The 26,703-nt window shown below is 44.5% G+C and overlaps 1 protein-coding gene across 4 annotated transcripts in view; it reads right to left on the bottom strand.

Moving 5' to 3' along the window:
* MED27 (mediator complex subunit 27) overlaps positions 1-11,526 on the bottom strand; it is a 405,350-nt gene extending 393,824 nt beyond the window's left edge. For all 4 annotated transcript variants that reach the window (XM_030207783.1, XM_030207784.1, XM_030207785.1 and 1 more), the window contains exon 1: positions 11,298-11,526. In XM_030207783.1, the coding sequence (XP_030063643.1) occupies positions 11,298-11,500 (203 nt within the window). In that variant the 5' untranslated portion in view covers positions 11,501-11,526. The remainder of the gene's footprint in view (positions 1-11,297) is intronic.
* Positions 11,527-26,703: the final 15,177 nt, after the last annotated feature.

Raw genomic sequence — 26,703 nt, 5'->3', positions numbered from 1 at the left:
ATACTGCAAGAGTCCTGCGCACATCCAAAAGGTGCAACTGCCCAAATGAATCTGGAAACTCCTCCTCAACAAAGGAGGAAAGAAAAACAGGCTGGTTTAGGTGAAACACTGAAACCACCTTAGGCATGAAGGAAGGCACGGTCCGAACCGTGACCCCTGACTCTGAGAATTGCAGAAAAGGGTCTCTACAGGACAGCGCCTGGAGCTCCGACACCCGCCTCGCCGAGGTAATGGCCACTAAAAAGACGGCCATCAGTGTCAAATCTTTCTCTGAAGCATGCCGAAGTGGTTCAAAGGGAGCCCCCTGAAGGGCCTTCAATACTAACCCCAGGTTCCAAGCTGGACAAAGTGCCCGCACGGGAGGACGGAGCCGAAGCACTTCTCTAAGAAACCGTGCCACATCTGGATGAGCAGCTAAGGACACGCCTTCAACCTTGCCACGCAGGGAGGCCAATGCTGCCACTTGCACCCGCAGGGAATTATAGGCCAAGCCTTTGTGTACACCATCCTGCAAAAAGTCCAGAATCGGCGAGACAGGAGCCTGCAACGGAGAAAGCGCTCTTGAAACACACCAGACTTCAAACTGGCGCCAAATCCTGGCATAAGCCACGGAAGTGGAGCGCTTACGGGCCTGCAGGAGAGCGGAAATTACCTTATTTGAGTAGCCTTTGTCTTTCAATTGCGCCCTCTCAATCGCCAAGCCATAAGACCAAAACGGCAGGCGTCCTCCATGGCCACTGGACCCTGTGACAACAGGTGCGGAACCAGAGGTAACGGAAAAGGAACTTCCAACAGCATCTGTCGGAGGTCCGCATACCAAGGCCTCCTGGGCCAATCTGGGGCGATAAGCACCACTTCTCCTGGATGCAGCCGAATCCGCAGGAGCACGCGCCCTATCAAGGGCCACGGAGGGAAGACATACAGCAAGCCCAGGGGCCAGGGTTGAGCCAAGGCATCCAACCTGGCAGAGCGAGGATCCCTCCGTCTGCCGAAGAAGCACGGGGCTTTGGCATTGGAACTGGTCGCCATAAGATCCATCCCTGGCTTGCCCCATTTGGCACATATCTGCAGGAATACATCGTCTGCTATTTCCCACTCCGCTGGATCGATCTGGTGCCTGCTTAGATAGTCGGCTTGCTCGTTGCTCTGACCTGCAATGTGAGCTGCTGACAGGGACTGTAGATGCAGCTCGGCCCAGTGGCAAATTTGTTCGGCCTGCGCGGCTAGAGCTCTGCACTGAGTGCCGCCTTGTCGATTTATGTAGGCCACTGCTGTCGTGTTGTCCGACATCACTCGGATCGCCAATCCTTCCAGGGTTACTTGAAAGGCCAGAAGAGCCAGAAACACCGCTTTCAATTCCAGGCGGTTGATAGACCACCCCGACTCGTCGAGCGTCCACAGACCCTGGGCATGCTTCCCCTGGCAATGCGCGCCCCAGCCCTTCAGGCTGGCATCTGTCACCACTAAGCACCAATCGGGGAGCACCAGCGGCATTCCCCGCCGCAACATGCTGTCCGAGAGCCACCACTCCATACTGAGGAGGGCCGCAGGGAGCTAAGAAAGTCTGCACTGATAATCCTGAGATACTGGAGACCATCGTTGAAGTAGAGAATACTGTAGAGGTCTCAGGTGCGCTCTCGCCCATGGCACCACTTCCAAGGTGGCCGTCATCGATCCCAACAGCTGGACAATGTCCCAAGCTCGCGGCGGGGCATCCTCAGGAGCAGAAGGACCTGATTCTGAAGCTTGCACCGCCTTTGCTCGGGAAGAAACACATAGCCCGAGGCTGTGTCGAACCTGGGCCCCAAATATTCTAGAGATTGCGAGGGGGTCAGGTAACTTTTGGCCATATTGACGACCCAGCCCAGAGATTGAAGGACTGATACCACTCTGGCTGTAGTTAGATGACTCTCTTTTTCTGAGTCTGCTCTGATGAGCCAGTCGTCTAGGTACGGGCGAACCCGGATACCCTCTCGCCTGAGAAAAGCAGCTACTACCACCATTACCTTGGAGAAGGTTCGGGGAGCTGTGGCGAGGCCACAAGGCAAGGCCCGAAACTGGAAAAGTTTTCCCAACACCGCAAACCGCAGAAACTTCTGGTGCGGGGGCCAAATTGGTAAGTGCAAGTAAGCTTCTTTCAGGTCCAGAGATGTGAGAAACTCTCCTGGCTGTACCGCCGCAATGACGTAGCGCAGGGTTTCCATGTGAAAATGCCGCACTCTTAAGGACTTGTTCAGCTCTTTTAAGTCCAGGATCGGGCGAAAAGACCCGCCTTTTCGTGGCACCACAAAGTAAATGGAGTAGCGGCCTAGACCTTGTTCGGCGGGAGGCACCAGGGTCACAGCCCCTATCTGGCACAGACTGTGCAAAGTCTCCTCTACCGCCGCCTGTTTGGCGGCAGAACCTCATCGGGACTCCACAAACACGTCTCTCACCGGGGCATCGAATTCTATTCGGAATCCGTCTCTGATCGGGTCCAAGACCCACTGATCTGCGGAGATTTTGGCCCACTCCTCGAAAAAGAGGGAAAGTCTTCCTCCGATGACAGGAAACGAGGAGGGGGCCGGCGCACCATCATTGAGAGGGTCGCCCCTGAACTCCAGGCCTAGAACCGGCAGCTGCGGAATGTTTCTCCGAGCGAAAGGAGTTTCTCTGCTGAAAGCGGGCACGAGAAGTGAACCCAGCGAGGTCTGTAAGAGGAGCGGACCACCTGACCCTTAGGAGGAAGGCTTCGGCCTATCTTCGGGCAAGCGCTGAGGTTTGGAATCCCCCAGACCTTTAACAATGTTTTCCAGCTCCTCACCAAACAGGAGAAGGCCTTGAAAAGGGCAACTTCACCAACCTTTGCTTAGAGGCCATGTCCGCCGCCCAATGTCATAGGCAAAGAGTGCGGAGAGCCGCCACTGCTACAGCCATTTGTTTAGCCAAAGCTCTGACCATATCATAAAGGGCGTCAGGCAAAAAGGACAAGGCCGACTCCATCCGTGGAGCCACTTCAGATAAGGTCTCCGCTCCATCACCGGGTTGTTCCACTGCCTGCTGTAACCAAGCCAGGCAGGCTCTAGCAGCATAACAACTGCATGCAGACGCCCGAACAGTGAGACCTGCCAAATCAAAGGACCGCTTCAGAGCTGAATCAAGCCTGCGGTCTTGAATATCATTCAGGGCAACACCTCCTTCAACAGGGAGGGTAGTTCTCTTTGTCACAGCCGTGACCAGGGCATCCACTTTAGGCATTGCAAAGCGAGCCAAATGTTCCTCACTCAGAGGGTATAATTGCCCCATAGCCCTGGCAACCTTCAAAGGTCCCTCGGGGTCAGCCCATTGAGCCAAAATAAGCTCTTGGATGGAGCCATGCAAAGGAAAGGCTCGAGCAGGCTTTCTGGTACTACCCATCCTTGGATTAACAGAGGAGGCTGTGCCACTCCCAGAATCTTCAATCGAGAGGGCTTGTAAGGCATCTGAAATAAGCGCTGGCAGCTCCTCGCGGTGGAAAATCCTCATCGCAGACAGATCAGATCCTGTGGCAATTCTGCACCCGACTCTGGCTCCTCAGACCAAGAAGTTCTGCCAGACCCCTCAGAATCCTCATAGCTCGACCACAGGGGGGGGGGGGGGGGAAGGGGGGTGCGCCACACTCAGAAGGGGAATTAGCCCTTCTGCGTTTATCAGGAGGATAAGAAACAGGCAAAGCCAACTCCAAAAGGCCAGGATCCACCGGGGGGGGGGGGGGGTTGCAGAGGTTATGAAGATCCCTGTGGAAGAGCTCCTTTAAGCATGTATGCCTTATGCAGCATTAAAACAAAATCAGGGGAGAAAACCGCTCCCTGACCGCCCGGATCCTGCCCAGGGCTATCAGCTCTATTATTAGCCTCACTCAGAGGACCCCCCCCCCCCCCCCCCGGATTCAGGGCTCTCCGTCGCAACGGAGGCCGCGCCATGTGGAAAATCCAAAATGGCGTCCGCTGCCAGCTCAGAGCACGAAAGATCGCCGCTCGCCATGCTCGGGCCGGCTCTACCGTCTGTAAAGCACGATTTACAGAGCCCCGCTGCTGATTTGCGTTTGCCACATTTAGAACAGCGCTTTATAGTCTCCGCAGCCATCGCTGAAAACGGCAGTAAAATTCAAAATGGCAGTTCGCGCCAAAAACGTCCCGATCGCAGGCCCACCCCGGAGGAGTCAGAAAACACTCTTACCTCACTAGACCGAGTATCACAGCTCCAGTCCTGCAGAAGAATCTCAAGAAAAACCTCTTTTCCTTTTTTTTTTTAACGATGTGAGGAAAGCAGAGGCAAAAAGAGGTAAATAAAATCACTCCGGAGGCTCAGATAAGTGGGAAAGGCAGGGAAAGGTGAACCAATGTGCCTGCATCCACTGAGTGGGAAAGGACAGGGAAAAGCAAGCTAATATGTCCACATCCACGGGGGAATGGGTAAGGCAGGGAAAGGGCTGACCTATGTGCCTTCAAAGTGAAGCTGCTATAGCCTCTAACAACCCCGGCTAACAACTGGCAAGCTAGGAGCCACCCACAGGCAGATTTTTGATGGAGCTCGAAGAAGCTGCAGCCACCCTGCTTAGGGAGATAGAGAATACTGAAGAGGCAGTGGAGCTAGCTGGCCATGAGTCACTGTGAAAAGTTGAGTGTTCTCTATCTCCCCCTGCTGGTTGATGGACACAACCCATACGTAATGGCTTCATCTGCTTGATGACAAGGAATCAAAATTCAGACAAGTAGGTATAAGCAAGAACATTGTTGGTAATAGGTAAGGATGCTATGTATTACATTTCTAGTTTTCGCTCTTATTGGTATGCCTTGTTGAATAGGTGGGTCTTCAGGGCTTTGCGAAAGCTAGTTAGTTCATAAGTAGTTTTTAAGCTGCGCGGCAATGCATTCCACAACTGTGTACTCAGGTAGGAGAAGTTAGACTCCCCCAGTGGTCACTGACCCCTCCAGCCCACAAAAAAGTAATTAAAAACATACCAGCCTCAGATGCTATATTCGGGTCCATTAGAGGAGCATGCAGGTCCCAGGAGTAGTTAGTAGTGGGTGCAGTGTACTGTAGACAGTAGACCCAGGCCCATACCTCCCCCTACCTGTTACACTTGTGGTGAAAACTGTGAGCCCTCCAAAACTCACCAGAAACCCACTATACCCACATATATGTGCCCCCTTCTCCCATAAAGAGCTACTGTAGTGGTATACAGCTGGGGACGGTGGATTTTGGGGGAGCTTAGCAGACAAGATAAGGGAGTAGCAGTTTTATATGTGTACCTGGGAGCATTTATTTGAAATCCACTGCAGTGCCCCCTAGGGTGCCTCCAGGGATGTCTGGGGTACTAGTCTACTAAAAATGTGAGCCCTAATACATCCAATGGCTTGACTTTCAACTTTTTTTTTCACCATTTAAAAAAAATGTTCAAGTGAAAAAAAAAGTGCAAAGCACAAAACCTTGTTCGAAATGGTATTTTCACAAAAAAAAAAACAGACAGACATTTTGCTTTTTCGAAAATGACCTTCTTTCCTATTCGGATTTTGGACATTTTGTGCAAAATGTCTAAAGTTGGACTTAGATGTCATATTGAAAATGCCCCTTCATGTAACTTTGCAAGTTTAAGTGCTTTGAAAATACGCCTCCACGCCTGCAAATGGGTCTGACTTGTATGAAAATTAATTGGATGAACAGACTACATAGGCTGGATAGTCTTTATCTGTCATCATTTTCTATGTTTTCATTTATATATGTGTTTTAGATTGGAACTTCTAAAGTAACTATTTTGGAGAGCTAAGTACATTTACAAGAGAATAGTCATGACCCCAAACAGAAGTACATTTTTTTTCAAAGGGAAATGGGACTTGACATACCGCCTTTCTGTGGTACTTTGCAACTACATTCAAAGCGGTTTACATATATACAGGTACTTATTTTGTACCTGGGGCAATGGAGGGTTAAGTGAGTTGCCCACAGTCACAAGGAGCTGCAGTGGGAATCGAACCCAGTTCCACAGGATCAAAGTCCACTGCACTAACCACTACGCTACACCGCCACTCAAAGACTTTCCTGGTTCAGTTTAAAGATTAGTCTTAATGCTGCACTCCCAAAAGTAACTATTTTGGAGCGCTAAGTATATTTACAAGAGAATAGTCATGACCCCAAACAGAAGTACTTTTTTTTTTTCAAAGACTTTCCTGGTTCAGTTTAAAGATTAGTCCTAATGCTGCACTCCCAAATTAATGTAGCAAGCAAAATAAAATCCTAAGTGTGTGTGGCAAAAGCACATGCACAAGAAAACATGGCTAAAGATGTAAAGTGAGGTAACAAGACTCTTTTTTAGGTATACTGGGCAGAAGAGGCAGGCCAGAGGTGGAATGGCAAAACTCAAAGGTGCTAGGATCAATGAATGGAGAGCTTAAGGAAAAAGTGGAACTGCTATACAAATACATCTGTTCACGAAAGAAAATATTGGAGGAGGAGGACCATAGATGATAGACAAAGGTTTGTATGGGAATGAAATAGATACACCAGCAGTCACCAAAGAAAGTGTATAGGAACAACTTTTTTTTTTACTTTTCTTTTCACTTTAATTTCATTTTCTTTTAGTTTTCTCTTCATTTGTTCTTTTTCCCTCAAGATTGTAATTTCCTTTCTTATATTTTAATCAATTTTTTTCTGTATTGTAAACTACCATGTTATATCCTAACCAACTATGAAAAGCAATAAAACGAATGTCAACCTAAACTTTCAAAATTAAAAAAAAAAGCTATGGGGCTGGATGAGATACATCCCAGGATAGAGAGAGAGCTCTGAGCGGTCCTGGCAGGTCCTCTAAAGGATAATTTAATACAGTGCTTCCCAAACCTGTTCTGGGGAACCAACCCAGACAGAAGGGTGTTCAGGATATCCACCATGAATATGCATGAGATAAATTTGCATACAGTAGAGGTAGTGCATGCAAATCTCTCTCAATGTTCATTGTGGTTATCCTGAAAACCCAACTGGCTGGGTCCTCTCCCCAGGACAGGTTTGGGAACCACTAAAATAGATCCTGGCAGACAGAGGAGGTTCCATGGGATTTCAGTAGGGTTTATGTGGTCCCTCTTTACAAAAATGGTACAAGAGTAGAAGCAGGAAAATACAGACCTGTGGGCAGGGCTGCCGAGAGACTGAGCTGCTGCCCCCCTCCACTCGGGCCGCTGCCGCCCCCACCCCCTTACCTTCCTGCATCTGCTCCTCCCTCAGTTTGTCACTCTTCTGCTCCTGTATGCCAGGACCAGGGTTACTGTGTTAATGCAGTAACCCTGGTTCCAACACAAAGGAGCAGGAAAGAGATAGCCCAAGGCAGCAGAACCTTCTGCCTGCCTCCAAAAGCCTTGCTGGCGTGAGGCACCCCTTGGAGGCCAGGCCTGGGGAATCTTGCCCCCCTCCCACCTCCCCCTTGGCAGCCCTACCAATGGGAAATATAATGGAGATGATGCTGATCAAATGGATAGTAGGGAAGATAAGGGACTTCGGATTTAGCTCACGTGTTTTTTCAGTTATATCGCAAGGTGAGTTACATTCAGTATTTTAAACTTTCTAGAATCCAATGGGCTGCAAGATCCAAGGCAATATGGTTTTACTAAAGGAAGATATTACTAAATGAATCTGATTTCGTTTACCGGGTGACCCCAGAATTAGACCGAGGGCATGTGCTGGGTCTGCTTAGATTTTATCAGTCTTAAAACCAAGCTAATTAGAAGTAAGCTCCCAACACAGACTCAAAAAGAAAAGAATGGCACACATCCTTGCAATATATCCAGCTGCAAACTAAGCCAAAACATTTCACAGGACCCCCACGGTCATTCACAAAGGAAAAATATTCAACATTAAGGAATCTTTCACGTGCTCAGCTTCCAATGTGGTATATATCATTTAATGTAAAAAATGCAACGAAAGCTGCTACATTGGAGAAACAAGTCAGATGCTAAAGAAGAGATTTAATTTACATAGACACCACATGAAAAATGCTAGTACCAATAAGGATGTCACGCCTATGGGGCAGCACTTCACAAAACCAGAACACATTTCGTCTTGCTTTATTATCGGACCCCTGGAAAAATTTTGATAACTATAAGAGGAGGCTAGGTGTAAAAGAACCAGAGAAGATTTAGATGTTGTATATATCGCTGCAATTGAAATTGTAGCGATTAGCATCACTGAGGTTCTGAGGAAACCAGTGTGAGTTGGTTTAAAGATACTAAGATAAAAGTTATAAAGATGCATGACTCTGAAACATCTTGAATTAGTATGATAAGAAGTTGAATTTATATATTGCTAAAGGTGTGGGATAAGCACAATTTATACTTATATAGAGGATGTAATCAAAGCAAAACAAATGGCTTTCACATTTACAAAAAAAAGCAGGGGGGAATGTAACCCACAGAGAGCAGTGGGTACAACTCTAGCCACATTTCTAGGCAGACTAGATGGATCGTCATTTATTAAGGTACTATGAAAGAAAATGTGTTAAGATACTTTGCTTCCTCGGGGAATGGAGACAACTCCCTAAAATATGGCAGGTATTTGCTCTAGCAGACTGTAATAAAACAATTCTATTAAATGTTGACTTCTCTTATAAGACTTTCATTTTAGCCCACATGCACTTAAACATAAAATGTTGATTGTGTTGGAGGGCACAGTATTGATTTTTCTATAAATATAAAATAGAAGAAACCCATTTCTAAACTGATTTCTCAGCATGAAGACAAGGCCATTCTGACAGGCAAATCTGCAAAGAAGTTAACACCAGATCTCACTCCTCACAGGTAACCCGAAGGTGATACATCTCAACAGAACCTTGTTCATTACAAAAATATCTCAATCAAAAATATTAATGAACTATGTGCAATATATGTTAATGAAACAGAAAATTATCAGCATCCACCCTAAAGTCTAATTAACAAAAAATAAACCATATAGTCAGGAATAATCTGAATGAAGTCAGTTTTTAAATTATTAGCAACAAGTATTCATATACTGACATTTTCAGAACTGTTTTTTTAGTAATAATTGAAATTTGTCTTTGTAGATATGTATTTATGACCCCCTGAAGAAGCAATATGTGAAACACAGGCCATGTTGGGGATTGTCCACTTTTGGTTTTTATGAGTGGAGCACTTGGTTTTAAACATTGAAAGAGACAATACTTTTACCAATAAATAAAATCATTGTGGGAACATCTGATGACAAAGATAAGTTGACTTATGGACTTTCATTCACGCATATAGTACACTGAATATATTTTTACAGAGACATTAAATATATCATCATTCAAGATTTTTACTACATTGAACAGCATTTTTGGTATTGGGATGTGCAATGATGGGATGCTAGGTGGCTCTTCAGGAGCACCTGGTTCTGAGCGCATTTCATATATTTAAGTAAGACAGCACAATATTTATCTTTTGCGTTAAGATTATTCCTAACTATATGGCTTGTTTTTTGTTGTTTTTTTGTTAGTTCCAAATAAAGGTCAGGGTTTCATTTGGGCAGCCCTAAATTTAGTTTTTTGATTCTAAAGTCTAATTATACATATCAATTATGCATGGCCTAGTGGTTAGGGTGGTGGACTTTGGTCCTGAGGAACTGAGTTCGATTCCCACTTCAGGCACAGGCAGCTCCTTGTGACTCTGGGCAAGTCACTTAACCCTCTATTGCCCCATGTAAGCCACATTGAGCCTGCCATGAGTGGGAAAGCGCGGGGTACAAATGTAACAAAAAAAAATACATAGTTTGCAAAGATCTGAGTCTGAAAAAAATAGAAACCATCCAAAAAAAAAAAAAACACGGCTGCCCGCTTGATCATCAGGTCTCCCTATCAAAGAGCCTCTCCCCTACTGCAAATACTCCATTGGCTCCCCATAAAGGCCAGAATAAGCTTTAAGATCCTAACGCTTGTCTACATAACCCTCCAGGGACTAACCCCCACCTACATGAACTCACTGATCAACCTCCCACTCAGAAATGCCCTGACACTATCTTTTACTCCACTTCTCAAACTGCAAAGGAGTAATACACAATCTCTTTATGACACAAAGTTCTCCTACCTTACAACCCAGGCCTGGAACACCCTTCCTACAAATATTAGAATAAGTGATTACCTTACATTTTGCAAAATGCTAAAAGCATACCTCTTCACAAAATGTTTTGCCAACACAGAATAAACCTCCGACGACCAAGCACACAACCTGACAAGGGCCCCTAGTCACTCTTTGACTGACTCAACAATGACACCTCCCTGAATACCAACACTGAGCCTTCCATAACAACACACAGCTACTCTATCATTCAGTATGCGCTCTATTTACACCATGGCCTCTTGACTATAAAGCTCTTAATCTTCGCTGTTAACCTGTTGATTGTAGCCTCTCTCTTACAAATGTTACACAATAGATTCTCTGCTACTCTGTAATCTCTATTCGATTCATCATCTTAGTAAGCCCTTCCTGATGCTGTAAACCTGTTGACTGCAGTTCCTGATTATAATGTAAACCACGTTCACTGATTCTGTTACACTATAAACCACATAGAGCCAAACTCGATTTTGATAATATGGGATATAAAACTAAATGAATGGAAAAAATGGAGATGGAATTAAACCTCACATTTCATATTTACGTCATCACAGCTCAGTTCAGAAAGTGTTGTTAGTTATATGAAGTTAACATTTTACTGCAAAAACAAGTGTTACGCAAGACTTCCGTTAAGTGTTTATTTTCTGCCGAGGGGAACAATCGGAAGCAACAAGTTATAGCATAATTTGTATTGTAAACTGGGGCCGCACACCTTCACCAGAATAACTGGAAGCTAACGAAAACAATTGTCTGAACTCACAATACTATGAGAAAAGTAAACAAGAAACACAAAACTGCAGAATGTACACTATAATTCCTGTTAGCCCTCGTCGAGTCCTTTCGCATGATTTGCCCTCAAGCATCTAAAAGAAGCGAAGGGGGAGAGAAAATCGGGAGTTAGAAGTGAATCCCCCACCCACAGTTCGGTCTAGGAAAATTACTTCAGAATCCTTTAACCCTACCGACACAGTGTGCTTTGTATGTCCTTCTCGCAGTAATCAAACAGTCTATGCACTAATAACAGAAATTTCCATATCCATACATGTATGTATAAATGTGTGCATGGTATCGTTTATTCCAATGTGAGCATTATGACTATCTACAGGGTGTGTACTAGATGATTTATTCGTTACTTTGTCTTTGCAATAAATCAGTAATTAAGGATCTACACAAGATGCCATTTACTTCAAGTCCCTGTTGACAGAGTGCAAGTTGTCCTGGAACTCTGCGATGAAGGCCTTCTCCCGGGACTCCAGCGTCCGCTTGTTCTTCATCCCATCCTTCAAGCAGTCAAACACGCGGGTAACACTGGATCTCAGCGCCTGGATGGCGTTAATGGCCTGGGAAAAAGCCTCTAAGTTCACCCCGACGTTCATCACGTCCGCCATCTTCCTCCCAGTGCGATCCTCCCCTCCCTGGCAACGGGCGCGACAGAGGGACGTATCACCAGGTGGGTGCCTGGTTATGACGTCACCCCTCCCGGTTGTCACCGGGAGCTGTAGTAACTCGAGACACTGCTGTGATGTAGTACTACTGTTGGTTAGTTAATCTGCTTGTTTTTGCTTGAAAGGCGGCAGAAGTCATCTCTTTCCCATTGCGTAGGAAAAATCATGGCTTTACTTCTGCAAAAAGCACTGGAGAAGATGAACAAGTTAACTTTTGGTTTATTTTTTTGTTAAAGTAGCAGAAAAAGGTCTTATGTATTCAACATGTAAGGTTAAGCTTCCAAAGCAAGGATCGTTACTAGACCTAAGAAATCATGCTCCTTTTAAAAACAATTTTGTGTGGTTAAATAAATAAATTGGGAATGTATCTGGAAACACTTCCATGATTAGGTACCATCTGTAACTATTACTACTACTTATCTTTTACAAAGTACTGTTAGATATACAGTACAGTGTGCCCTACAGATACACTAATACAGGCAGTCTCTGCTCTGTGAACCATACAATCTAGTAATGACAAACAAGAGTTTACAAAGACGTGGTTAAGATGTGTTACTTATTAGGATTTAGCTTACACCTTTTTACATTCAGGAGGTACACTATGAATTTCATTGTCCGCTAAGTGCTTCAGTCTTTTAAGTTTGAACCTGGGTCTAAGGGCTAAGACCTGCTCAAGTTCACATGGAAGCAGTAGTATGGGATTTTAAACAAGTTTTGCTGGTTGCCAGTCCTGTGCTCTAACCAGTAGGTTCTTGCTCCACTAGATATGATATGGCCATAGAGAGACCATAATGAGCTTACTTCATAAAATTGTCCTAGGCAGATAGTACAACAAAATGGAAATGGAGGAGAAAGCTAATAAAACTTGGCCCTTGAACAGAGAGTTTATGAAGAAGGTTATAGGAAGAGAGAAGTGAGAAAATGAGGAACTACAGAGTGAAAGCATTTGTAAGAGAGTAGGAGAGTCTTGAACTGTGTGCGGAAACAGATGATTATCTAATGTGGTGACTTGAGAAAAGGGATTACATGGTCTTAGCAATATTGAAAGAAGATAAGTCACAGTGGAATTTTCAATGGAGACCTCTAAGAATCATGTTATAGGACTCTTTCGATTGCATACTCAGAAATTATTTTATTAGGATTCCTGCTAGGTCCTTTTTATATGGCTAGGTCAGCAACAATGTCAAAATGCTTTTTTATTTATTTTTTTTGGGTGGGGGGGTTGATAGAATGAATACAGCTGGGAAATAACAGCATTTAGCTGCTGTGATCCATCCTCCTGCCTAGGTGGAAGCCATATACACAAGTCACTCCAATCACAGGTCATGGACTCACATAATTTTGGTACACACATGAGGTGTGTGTGCAATGTGTGGAGGATTTCTTCTATGTCATGCCCCAGGAAGATCCAAGAGCAGTAGCATAGTCCTATATATGGTCACTGGTCCACCCAAATTGCCATTCATCATTGAGTTAGCAACCCATTCATTCTGATATGGTGCTGACAGTGTGTGTGCTGCACTACAAGCTTCCTTAAAGAAAAGTCCACAAGCCATTAGTGGACTTGGGAAAATCCACTACTTATTTCTGGGATAAGCAGCATAAAATGTAGTGTACTGTTTTGGGATCTTGCCAGGTACTTGTGACCTGGATTGGCCACTGTTGGAAACAGGATACTGTGCTTGATGAACCTTAAGTCTGTCCCAGTATGGAAACACTTATGTACTTATGTACTAAAACCATGTGACTACCAGATGAGCCAAGGCAGCCACCAGTCCAGCTAGCTAACCCAAAAGTGGGTAAGGAAGGGTTGCAAGCTGCAGAAGTGCCCAGACAAATGCTGCCTGCAAATTGTCCAAATGCCTTGCCAACACTTCCAGCCACTGCATCAAGTCTTGCCACCTACCACCATTCATATCTACATCCTCCTCCTCTCTACTCCTGCCAGGCTGCAGCTGCATTTTTGAGAGCAGCAGGATGAGCAAGAGGATATGGAAAGAGAGATGACAGGGAGAGCAGATAAAGAGAGACGGAGAGTGATAAGGAAAGAGATAAGGAAGGGTGGTGTAGAAGAAATTTGAGGAAAAGAGATGAGACATATGTATATGATAGGAGCAGAAGGAATGATCTCCTTGCATCTGTTAGACTTTCTGATAATTGTATGCATTTTAGAAAGTTCCTTAAAACATGATTACTTAAAAAGTTTCTGTATTCATTTCTAGAGTGTATGATAGTTCACATTAATAATTGTGCTTTTATTAATTGTAATTCTCCAGATATGCTGGTCTCTTATTTGTAAACCACTTAGAACCCACAGGGTCATTGCGGTATATAAATACTTTTTAGTTTAGTTTAGTTTAGTTATATATCACAGGTAGAGAAAGGTAAGCTTGGAAAGGAGAACATAAGCGTTTGCCATACTGAGACAAACCAAAGGTCCATCATGCCCAGTATCCTGTTTCCAACAGTGGCCAACCCAGGTCACAAGTACCTGACAAGATCCCAAAACAGTAGAATACATTTTATGGTGCTTATCCTAGAAATATACACAACTAAAGGGTGGATGGGGCTTAATCAGCTGTATGTATCATTATTAGATTAGAAGGAAGTGTCTCATACAGTCACTGAAGCACCATTATAGTGTGCTAAATCAAAGCATATGCTTTTGTGACATTTTCTAATCATAGACAACCTCCAACCTCCGATAGTGCAAACAATTGCTTAATCAGTGTCCTCAAAAACTTAGTCCAAATCAAAAACCGTGAAACAAATTTTTGTTATTTTTATAAGCACTAACGGTGTACATAAAGCTTGAAAGGTATATATATCAGCAGGAAAACACTTATCTTAATATTAGATGTTCTATAATCTTGTTGTGATTTAAACTTCCTGTGTTTTCAGTTCTCCGTAGTAGTTTTACGTTTTAAGTCCGGTATATGCCAAGTCCCGACAGGAGCCTGTTTCGCACTTCCATGCTTTGTCAAGGGACAACTTCACACATACCTGTTAAAATATAAAAAGAGTTTAGATCATCGTTATACCTGCAGACATAATAAAAGATAGAGTATTTGGCGTCTGGACCCACTTTAGTAACAACCGGCACCGGCAGAGAACTAGCAAAGATGGCGCCAACGTGATTTTAAAGTCTAAGAGAACTGCCCACTGACGGCTGCGTCGCAATCAGCTGAATCCAATCATAAGAAACAATTCCACTGGAGGTATGTATTTAAACCATGCGGTTCCAGCGTGTCAAGAGTATAAATCCATTGGGTCTCCTTCTGCAGAAGTAATCTGTCAATATTCCCTCCACGGGCATTAGGTATAATGTGATCAATGACCATGCATCGTAAAGATTCACTTGAAATAAACAGTGCATTTTCCCCAAGGCCTTGTTAATAATGGCTTATGGACTTTTCTTTTATGTAGCCAAACCTTTTTAAAACCCTGCTAAGCTAACTGCTTTTACAACTTTGGCAACAAATACCAGAGTTTAATTACACATTGTGTGATGAAATATTTCCTCTGATTTGTTTTAAAATTTACTACGTTGTAGCTTCATTGCATGTCCCCTTGTCCTAGGATTTTTAGAAAGAGTAAATAAGTGATTGTCTACTCATTCCACTCCACTCATTATTTTATACACCAGAGACCTCTATCATATTTCCCCTTAGCCATCTGTTCTCCAAGCTGAAGAGCCCTAGTTGCTTTAGCCTTTCCTCATAGGGAAGTTGTCCTATCCCCTTTATCATTTTTGTTGCCCTTCTCTGTACCTTTTCTTACTCCACTATATCTTTTTCAAGATGCGGTGACCAGAATTGCACAAAGTATTAGAGGTCAGGTCGCACTATGGACTGATATAAAGGCATTATAGAATCCTCATTTTTCTAAATTCCTTTCCTAATAATATCTATTCTATTTGCTTTCCTAGCCACTGCTACACACTGAGCAGAGGGCTTCAACATATCATCAACAATGACACCTAGATCCTTTTCCTGATCGGTGACTCCTAATGGGGAACCTTGCATTACGTATCTATAGTCTGGGTTCCTCTTTCCCACATGCATCACTTTGCACTTGCACACATTAAATGTTATCTGCCATTTGGATGCCCAGTCGCTCAGTCTCCTAAGGTCCTCTTGAAATTTTTCACAATCCTCTTATGATTTAACAGCTTTGAATAACTTTGTGTCATCAGCAAATGTAATTACCTCACTAGATATTCCCATATCTAGATCATTTATAAATATGTTAAAAAGCAGCGGTCCCTTCACAGACCCCATGCGAGACCCCATTATCTACCCTTCTCCATTGGGATTACTGACCATTTAGCCCTACTCTCTGTTTTCTATCTTTTAACGAGTTTAACCAGAAGAGGTATGTATGAGGAGATGAAGAGGACAGGATATGACAATTTAGCCAGGTCGAAAAAAATTGAGACATCCAGCTAATTAATTAACAAGCCCAGGAGGAGAAGAGCCAGTAGGCTCATGACCCTCCCTCTCTCCCTATGAAACTGGAATCAGATCAAGCAGTCTAGGAGGAGGAGAGTTGCTGGAAAATAAGAACAGCTGGCTTGTAATTATTTTACTGGTGGGGTGGTATTCTGAATTAGTGACCATTGTGGTGGCAGGCTTGAGGACTACTAAAAGAATTCTAATATGTAGAAAGGAGAGATATAGGATTACCAACTCACCCTAGGTCAGCCAAACAGGTAAACTATTCCTGGGCTGCCCAGATGTGTATAAGGGGTTGTAACTGTAACTGTTTCTTAATCAGATATACAGGGTGGCAAAACGTAGAAGTGGATCAGGCTGCACGTCTGACCCAGGGTGAGTTAGCAACCCTGTTGGTTGGGGTGGTGGGAGCTGTGGGTATTGCTTGTATGGAAACATATGGGGTGGTGGGTAAAATCTATTGGTAAGGTACTGTGTGTAAATGATATATCTATGGAGGATGTGGGGGGGGGGGGACTGCAGCTTAATGAAGGCTGAAGAGAGCAACCACTTTTACCTCCCCCTTTTCAATGTGGTCAGCCAAGAACAAAGCTTGCATGTTTGCTGTCACTGCAAAGACTTATCTATGTGATAGATCTTACTCCTCTGCTGCTTAACTTCTTGCCGTCCCTCATCCGTTTCTCCTGTTGTTTCCCTCCCTCCCCTTCATGTACCTTACTCTCTGTTTTGAACTAGATTTACTATGATGTTCTTCTCATAACATGTTGTAAGCCACATAGAGCCTGCCATAGTGGGAATATGTGGGATATAAATGTTCTCAATAAATAAATAAATAATTTACTGAGGGGGTGAGGCTGAAGCAGGGCTAGAGATGGGGCAGGAGAGGAGCATGGTGAAGGGCAGGTGGTGGTTGTTTTGTTTTTTTTTACTTCAAAAAGTTGGCAACCCTAGATTTTAGTCCTGTTAAAGAAGAAGACGTTATATAATTATTTAGCAATGTTTTGGTTTAATATGTATAGAGAAGGAGAGAAAGGCATAGAAGATAACATTGAGGTTATGGTCCAAAGGGATTGAAAGAATGAGAGTGCCATCCCTAAAGACAGGAAAAGAGGGAAGGGGGAGTAAGCATGAGCAGGAAGATAAGTTCCATCTTAACTACTTTAGCTAGAGCAGTTTCTGTGGAATGCAGTAGGCAAAAACCAGACTAGAGCTTGAGATGAAATAAAGTCAAGACATAAGAGGTGAAGAGTGCATCTGAGTTGTTTGGATCTGAAAGGAAGGAGGAAGATAGGATGGCAGTAGAGCAGGTAAGGTCCTGTGATCTGAAGGATTAGCAGCTCTAGTGCTCCAATTCTCTCAGTGTTGTTCAGATTCCTTATTTGTGCTTCTAAGTCTTGATGTTGTGGCCACACACTGGTCTCTGCTTTTTTCTGTCTCTTTTGCTCTCTATTATAGCTCTGCTCTGCAGGACTTAATTAAATCATTTGCTACTGCAGCCTCTGAACACGTGGCTCACATATTACATGGTGCAATAAAAGTAATTAAGAAGAGGCATATGAACAAATTCCTGTTAAATCCATATAACTTAGTTGTAAACCAGAAGAGCTCATTACTCTTAAGGTTACTTTTCAATAACTGAGGACAGAACACAAGATAAAGTGATGAAAGAAATGACTGCTTCTATAGATTGACTTACTTTTGATTTTGAAAATTGTGTTACAAAAAACATAATTTCCTTTCTGTTATGGGGCCAGTTGGTATTCAAGCCCGTAACCCTACTAAGTATTTAGGGGGTCGTTTACTAAAGATTAGCTCAAATTATCTGAAGCTGGGCCCATTTTATTCCTATGGGCCCTGCTGCAGATAACTCGAGCTAATCTTTATTTATTTATTTATTTGTTGCATTTGTATGCCACATTTTCCCACCTCTTTGCAGGCTCAATGTGGCTTACAATACATCATGGATAGTGGAAATAAGAAGAGAATAGACATTTGGTATTACAGAAGGATTTGGAGTTACATGATAGTGATAAAGCATAATAGTGATATAACAAGAAAACATTATAAGACATTATAAGCCCCCCCCCCCTTAGAGAATAAATAACTAAATATCAGAGGGCTGTAGCTGCCTTTTAAAATAGCACCCAGTTAGCTCTAGAGAGGTTAGCAGCTTGCGCATTGCTCTTAGCTGTAAGTTGCCTATCAATGAGGCACATTGTACCTGGCCTTAAGAAACCAAAGGGAAAAGACTGCTTACAAAGGAGAAAACCAAAACCTTTAAACCAGTGTTTCCCAAGTGCGGCCCTAGAGTACCCTTTGCCAGTCAGGTTTTTAGGATATCCACGATGAATATGTATGAAAGAGATTTGCATATAATGGAGGGATTGTATGCAAATCAAGTTCATGCATATTTATTGTGCATATCCTGAAAACCTGAATGGCAAGGGGTACTCCAGGACTAGGCTGGGGAAACACTGTTCTAAACCACAACACTAGGAGATAAAAGAGCAGCATGAACACATTCAGGGTTTCCAGTTTTTAGAAATGCACCTATATTGCATGACGCCTAGACCTAAATTAATTTCTGATGTGCCCCTCACATTCTTAAAAAAAAATATCTTCCTTCTCCATGAGATCTGATCATCTCTCAGTGCCTGCAGTCTCAGGTAAGGGCTTCTTTTACAAAACTGCGTTAACAATTTCCGGGTGGCAAATCATAGGAAGCCTATAGCACCTTTCTCTTCACAGTGACTTTTCACTTGTCTTTTACCACTAATTTGAAGAACTGGCTCTTTAAACAAGATTTTTGAGGCTAAACTTTGTCAGATAGCCCAGGATACAGTAAGGACCTCTGAAATCTTCTCCTTTGTCTTTTTTTCCTACTCTCTTGCATTCTTCTGCTTTGAATACATGTCTTTCCTATCATTAATGGAATTTCTTTCCTTTTTCTAATTGTTTTTAAGATTATACAGTGCTCTGCTATGGAGTGGAGGAGTGGCCTAGTGGTTAGAGCACCAGTCTTGCAATCCAGAGGTGGCCAGTTCAAATCCTGCTGCTGCCCCTTGTGATCTTGGGCAAGCCACTTAACCCTCCATTGCCTCAGGTACAAATTTAGATTATGAGTTCTCCTGGGACAGAGAAATATCCAGTGTACCTGAATGTAACTCACCTTGAGCTACTACTGAAAAAGGTGTGAGCAAAATCTAAATAAATAAATAGAGAGAGATAGCAACCAAACAATAGGAGTTGAATGAGTTTCCTCTCATTTTCAGCACCAGGATAGCTAATGCAATTTAGTAAAAGAGGTCCTAAATGAATGAGATAAATGAATTATTTGTGACTAGTAAAAGAGGCCTGTTTCCAACAGAAATGAAACGGGTGCTAGCAAGGTTCCAGAGCCCCCTCCCCACCTCCCTCTCTCCCTCCTCCAAGTCCCAGCCCTCCTCCCCTCTGAGCTCCATGCCCCCCTACCTGCCTCCCTCCGAGTTCCATGCCCCCCAACCTGCCTCCCTCCCTCCAAGTTCCATGCTCCCCAACCTGCCTCCCTCCCTGTCCTCTGAGTTCCAGGCACCCCTCCCTGTCCTCCGAGTTCCAGGACCCCCTCCCCTTTGAGTTATAGGCCCCTCCCCTTTGAGTTCCAGGACCGGCCCTCCCCTTCCAGGCCCCTCCCCTCCAAGCTCCAGGACCCCCCTCCCAGTCGAGTTCCAGGTCCCCATCCCCCGTCTCTCCCCCCTCCTCGCCTATCTCATCCCCCTCCCCCCTCTCTCGTCCCCTGCCTTCTGAGTTCCATGCACCCACTGTTGTCCGAGTTCCACAACCCCGCACCTCCCTCCCTCTCTGTCTGTGGCCACCCAGTGGAAGCAGGACATGTGCGGCTGCCCCTCCCATTTGTAAGTGCCGGCTGTTCTGTAAAACATTTTACCTTGTGGTCCGCCGGCAACAGTGAAGTCGAGCAGGCACGGCGCTTCAGACTGCCTTCGCTTTCGCTTCTGTTTCAGCTCTGCCTCTGGTCCCGTCCTCATTTCTTGTTTGCGGAAGGGCGGGACCAAATGTACAGCTGAAACAGAAGCGAAAGCGAAGGCAGTCTGAAGCGCCGTGCCATGCCTGCTCCACTTCACTGTTGCCGGCAGACCAGGAGGTAAAAAGTTTTAAAGAACAGCCGGCACTTAGCACTTATGACGGGGAGGGGCTGCCACACACGTCCTGCTTGCACTCGGAGGCCACAGAGAGAGAAGGAGGGAGGTGCGGGGCGTGGAACTCTGATGGCAGTTGAAGGAGGGAGGGAGATCAGGGGCATTGAACTCAGGGTGGTGGAACTCGCAGGAGAGGGGGGCTGTGGAACTCAGACGGGAGTGGAAGGAGGGAGGGAGGGAGGAAGGTAGGGGGTCATGGAACTCGGGGGCCCAATTCTGTACTCACCTCCGGTGGCTGGTGCTGGCTTCCCTCCTCTCTCACTTCCCATTGGTCCGCCCTGTGATGTCATCCCCAGGGCGGACCAATGGGAACTGTGTTACAAACCCAGGCATCCAGACGGAGGTGCAAATTATTATATAGGATGTAATTACAATGCATTGAATCTGTTCACAAGTAGAATGTTTTGTTTGTTTTATTTAATTGAAATAAATTGCTTATTTTATTGTTCAAATTTTAGGATCTTCTTATCAAGCCATGCTAGCAGTTCCTATACGACAATGCCGATGACGCCTATTCAAAATGAATGGGCTTTGTTGGCATTACCGCACCGGGGACCACTAGCTCTGTTTGATAAAAGAGGCCCCTAGTTGTTTTGTTTTTATTTTATTGAAATTTTTTTTTAAATTAGTTTCAAAGCAGTAAAAAATTTAAGAATAAATATTAAAAATCCATGTATTGGTGATAATTTGAATTGGGCAATATCCACGACCTTGTTAGTGTATAGTTTCACAATTGTGTGGTTAGTGGTTCTTTTCATCCTTTGGAGTTACTAAGGGCCCCTTTTACCAAGCTGTGGCAAAAGGGGGCTGGTGCTTGCATCGGCGCATGTTTTACATGCGTGCCAGGGCCCCCTTTTACCGCAGCTGGTAAAGGGAAAGTCTTGCCTTCCTGCAGGAAATGGCCATGCAGCAAGTAAAGCATTTGCTGTGCGACCATTTTGAGGTGGTGGTAAGGGCTCCCGTGTTAACCTGGCGGTAACCACTGCCTGATTACCGCAAGGTACACTCTGGTGATACAAAAATAAATTTTTGTATCGCTGGAAATGATGGCATGCTAGGGGTGGGAAGTACTGCTGTACTGTACTGCTGCTGTAGCCCGGCTTACTGCCGCTTAGTAAAAGGAGCCCTAAGTTTACACTTAGAATGAGCCTGATCTGAGGAAGCATATGGTTTGAGATATCACAACTTAGATTGTGAGCCCTCCTGGGACAGAGAAATATCCAGAGTACCTGAATGTAATTCACCTTGAGCTACTACTGAAAAAGGTGTGAGCAAAATCTAAATAAAATAAATAAATAAATAAATTTAACTTAGACACTTGTCTCTTTCTTACTGTATTTCAGATCCTCATTTATCTCCCTGATCATGTCCACCTTCTACCTCCCCTATAGCTTCTCTCTCTATATAATGAACACATTCATACCCCCTTCTCTATATCATTCTCTTCATACCCCTTTGCTGTTTCTCTATTTTTCTAAATTACTCCTGGGGGGGGGGGGCATTTTTATATTCAAAATTGACAGAGGCAGGTGGCATCTTATAGGCTAACCAATTTCAAGGACCAGAGTCCACCTCATCAGATGTAAACAGTGCTCAGATCCAGCAGCTCAACTTCAGCTGTTGCTTTTTTTTTTTTTTTTCCTTCTCATTCTTCTTTGTTCCTTGCCCTGAAATGTTCCAGCTAGAACCTTCAGTAGAACCAGAGATCAAATCTTACAACAGAGGAAATTGTGGGAGACCTGCTCCCTGCTGGCCAAGCAATAGAAGTATTACATGTCCTTTTCTGTAATTCTTAGTTCGAGAAGGATTGTTATAGCCTTCTTTTCATCTAAGAGACCTCTGTCCTCATGCATATTGCCTTCAGAGGAACTCTGCAGGAAAAATCTAGGGCATCTGGCTATGATGATCCTTATACCATGCAAATATATTTATTGCTTTATTAGGCTAGCATTTAAAACCACTTGCAATTTCACATTTAAAGACCACTTAAGTTGAATGGGACATATACTTGAAATGCTACAGTACATGTTTATGACTAATAGATTTTTGATATACTGCCTTTCTGTGATATAAGTACCAACGTGTACTTTATCTGTCCCTAATGGACTCACAATCTGTTTCATACTGGGGCAGTGGAAGGTTGCCCAGGGTCACATAGAACCACAGTAGGGATTGAACCCAGTTCTCAGCCCAGTGTACCAACTATTATTTAGACTACTCCTCCACTCCCCCACATGAGGGAACATGGAAAGAGCTGATCAGATGTCTTGGTTAAAGAGCAGCTGTGCAATCCTCACACAGTTTGAATAGTCAATAATATTATAAGTTGTAGCCTCCTTACAGCACTCACCCTGGTCCTATGCACAGATCAAGCACCACTGCCTCTCTTCTGGCTATAGAACTGAAATGTAAAGTTCACTATAGCACTTAAAAGATACATTGAGCGCTTTCCTAATACTGCAAAGTTCAGATGTTTCATTGTCCTTGTTAGCAGTTTAATAGGCAAGAGATTGCCAGGGAGCCAATAGCAGCTGGGATTTGCAACATTAATTCCCTCCTTCATTGTTTAAGGTCTCCAAAAAGGTTTCATCTGTCTTCTGGGGTGAAAAATGTGCTCCCATCTTGTCGCCTTGCAGAGATTATTTAGTGCTATGATATTGACATGGATTCTCTTGAAAGATTTAAAGATAAAACTGCAGTGCATTCAGGCTGGGATCATTTTTCATTGTCATTTAGTGACAGCACAGGCTGTAGTCAATTGCTGCAGATTTATCTTTTCTGCTATTGATTGTGCGCTCACACTCTTTGCAGGTACCTGACTGCTCAGTCCTGGAGTACAGTAGAAGGAGCCAGGTGGCTGGTGATGCTGTCATTTCTTCCCTGATGCCCGGGAGGTGAGAATTTGAATAAAAACACCAAAAAACAGAAACAAGTCTTGCTACTAAGACACTATCAGGGGAATTTTCGAAAGAGAAAGGCGCCCATCTTCCGACACAAATCGGGAAATGGGCGTCCTTCTCTCAGGGTAGCCCGAATTGGCATAATCGAAAGCCGATTTTGGGTGCCCTCAACGGCTTTCCGTCGCGGGGACGACCAAAGTTCATGGGGGTGTGTCGGCACCGTACCGAAGGCGGGACTGGGGCGTGATTAAGAGATGGGCGTCCTCGGCCGATAATGGAAAAAAGAAGGGCGTCCCTGACGAGCATTTGTCCAACTTTACTTGGCCCATTTTTTTTCACGACCAAGCCTCGAAAAGGTGCCCGAACTGACCAGATGACTACTGGAGGGAATCGGGGATAACCTCCCCTTACTCCCCCAGTGGTCACCAACCCCCTCCCACCCAAAAAAAATGTAAAAACATTTTTTGCCAGCCTCAAATGTCATACCCAGCTCCATCACAGCAGTATGCAGGTCCCTGGAGCAGTTTTTAGTGGGTGCAGTGCACTTCAGGCAGGTGGGCCCAGGCCCATCCCCCCCTACCTGTTACACTTGTGGTGGTAAATGTGAACCCTTCAAAACTCACCTGAAACCCACTGTACCCACATGTAGGTGCCCCCCTTCACCCGTAAGGGCTATGGTAGTGGTGTACAGTTGTGGGGAGTGGTTTTTTTTTTGGGGGGGGGGGGTTAGGGGGCTCAGCACTCAAGGTAAGGGAACTATGCACCTGGGAACAATTTGTGAAGTCCACTGCAGTGCCCCCTAGGGTGCCAGGTTGGTGTCCTGACATGTGAGGGGGACCAGTGCACTACGAATGCTGGCTCCTCCCACAACCATAGGGCTTGGATTTGGTCATTTTTGAGATGGGCATCCTTGGTTTCCATTATGGCCGAAAACCGGGGACGACCATCTCTAAGGTCGACCATCTCAACATTTACATCGACCATCTGTAAGGTTGACCTAAATGTTGAGATTTGGGTGTCCCCGACCGTATTATCGAAACGAAAGATGGACGCCCATCTTGTTTCGATAATACGAGTTTCCCTGCCCCTTCGCTGGGACGTCCTTAGAGATGGGCGTCCCCGTTCAATTATGCCCCTCCACGTCTCCAAGCAGTTGAACTTGGAAGGGGAAGTGAAGGTTGTCATCATGTCCCACCCCACCACTTCAAGATCTGAGGGGCCATTGCAGAAATCTACTACAGGCAGAACTACGCAGTTAATGAACGTTCTGTGTGCACATTACTGGCCACTCAATGCAGAAAGGGGTTCACTGTGGTAATTAACTCACACGGTACGCTGAGCTCATAGTATATTAAAATGAATAGTCATGAGGCCAGTAGCAATTCCTTTGCAATGTGCAGAAATAATCAGAGGATCTTAACACATACACAATGTGAGAAATTTACTGCCAGGTCCATGGCAGCATAGAAGGGTTGGTCAAGAGAATTTAATGCTAGATTTGGGGGATTTACTGGAAGTGACCATATATACCTGTAACTTTAAAAGAGAGAATGGAAATAACAGCCATGGCAGAGGTAATGGCAGCTTGACCGTGCGTGTGTCCAAAGAAAATAAAAGTGCAAATGTTGTTCTGGGCATAAATATTAGCCTCACAAACATTTTATGTGAAATACATTTTTGTGAAGCTAATATTTCTGTGCAGAACAACAGTCCAATTCATGCGCAGATGTGTTCTGGTACTTTCGTTTTCATTGCACATCAGTGGCGTAGCTAAGGGTGGGCCTTGGTGGGCACAGGCCCAGCCATTCTTGCCTGAGGTCCACCCAGTCAGCAGCCCATGAGGCCCCCAAAACTCTTCAGTGGTGGCGCCTCACTACTCTCTCTCCCTCTTCTCCACTCATGGACTGGCATCTGCCCATCTCTCTCTGTAACCCCCCACCCTCTTGGTCTACCTCAGAGCTACTGCTGGCAGCAATTCCTATATGCATCCTGTGCTGGCCCTGCAGGCATCTCTCTATCATGTCCTGCCCTCAGTGATGTCACTTCTTGTTTCTTTGGTGGGGGACATGGTAGAGAGAAGCCTACAGGGCCGGCGCAGGTTGACTATAGGAATTGCAATGGCTCTGAGGTAGAACTGGAGGAGGGGGTTCAGAGAGAAATGGGCAGACATCGGGTCATTAAAAATAACAACTATATTGCATGTATGTACAGGGGTGGGGGTGGGAAGGGCCCACCCAGGTTAACTTTGGGCCCACCCAAAATGGGAGGTCTGCCTTTGCCCCTGTACATGTGTACAGTGAAGCTGCCCTAGTGCAGAAGCTTTGTGTGCATATATTTGCCAGGCTTTCCCTGATCAGTGCACAAGTTCTGTGCACTCTGAATTTGCATTTCATTAGCTTACTGCAATGCTATGGCATAGTTTCTCGCTAATCTCAAGATAAAAGCTGCATGCTTGATCATTGGCACACTGCTCTACCACATGGCTTTCTGCATCGAGGTGACAACAGGAAACACTAATACAGGAATTATGATATAGTCAACTATGTGAATTTGGCAAAATTAAATAAATCTGGAAGTTGATTGCACAGCTCTCTGCCTTATCAGGGACACACAGAATTAAATAATGAAATCATTTACTTTACTGAGCCAGCATGTCAGATTAACTGAAATGCCTTGTTTTCAGCTGGATCCCAGAGGCACAAGAGGATAAAAGACTTGTCCAAGGTCTTACAGTGAGCCTTGGTAGAGTCCAGATAAGACCTAAGCTACAGGGAGATAAAGTGAGTGCTTAGGGTCACACAGGAGGAGAGGAGTTTTGAACTCAGGTCCCTGGATTTCTGCGTTAGAGGCCCATACTGTAATCAAATTGCAAGAGATTTCACTTTCTCAGCTAAGATGCATCAATTTCATTTTGTTTTAGTACAGATTCAGGACAAAGTTACAAAGACCTGAGGCCTAGGGCATGTCTTCTGTTTTCCTTTTCCTATCTATTCATTGAGAATGGAAAGATCATCTGCTCCTATGGCTCGCTTGCCATAAAAATAATATGAAAATCCATGAGCAGGAAATGCCCTGAGTCAGGCCCCTTTAGGGGTCCTTTTACTAAGGTGTGCTGAAAAATGGCCTGCAGTAATGTAGACGCATGTTTTGGGCATGCACAGAATCATTTTTCAGCGCACCTGCAAAAAATGCAAAATGAAAATTGTGATGCGTCCATTTTGGGTCTGAGACCTTACCGCCAGCCATTGACCTAGCGGTAAAGTCTCACACAGTAACCGGGTGGTAATGACCTATAGAAAATAAATAATATTTTTCGGGGGCGTGTAGCAGATGTGCACCAAAAATGAAGTTACTACAATGGCCACATGGTACATAAGCACATAAGCACCACCATACTGGGAAAGACCAAGGGTCCATCAAGCCCAGCATCCTGTCTCCGACAGCAGCCAATCCAGGCTTCAAGAACCCAGTAACCTCCCCCCCCCCCACCAAAAAAAAAAAAAAATCAATAATGTTCAATGGACTTTTCCCTCAGGAATCTGTCCAAACCCCCTTTAAATTCCATAAGGCCAGCCTCTGTCACTACATTCTCCGGCAAC

The sequence above is a fragment of the Microcaecilia unicolor genome, chromosome 6 (genome assembly GCF_901765095.1).
Source record: "Microcaecilia unicolor chromosome 6, aMicUni1.1, whole genome shotgun sequence".
Lineage (NCBI taxonomy): Eukaryota > Metazoa > Chordata > Amphibia > Gymnophiona > Siphonopidae > Microcaecilia > Microcaecilia unicolor.
The sequence above is the reverse complement of the archived record's forward strand: the minus strand, read 5'-3'. Positions and strand labels throughout refer to the sequence as shown.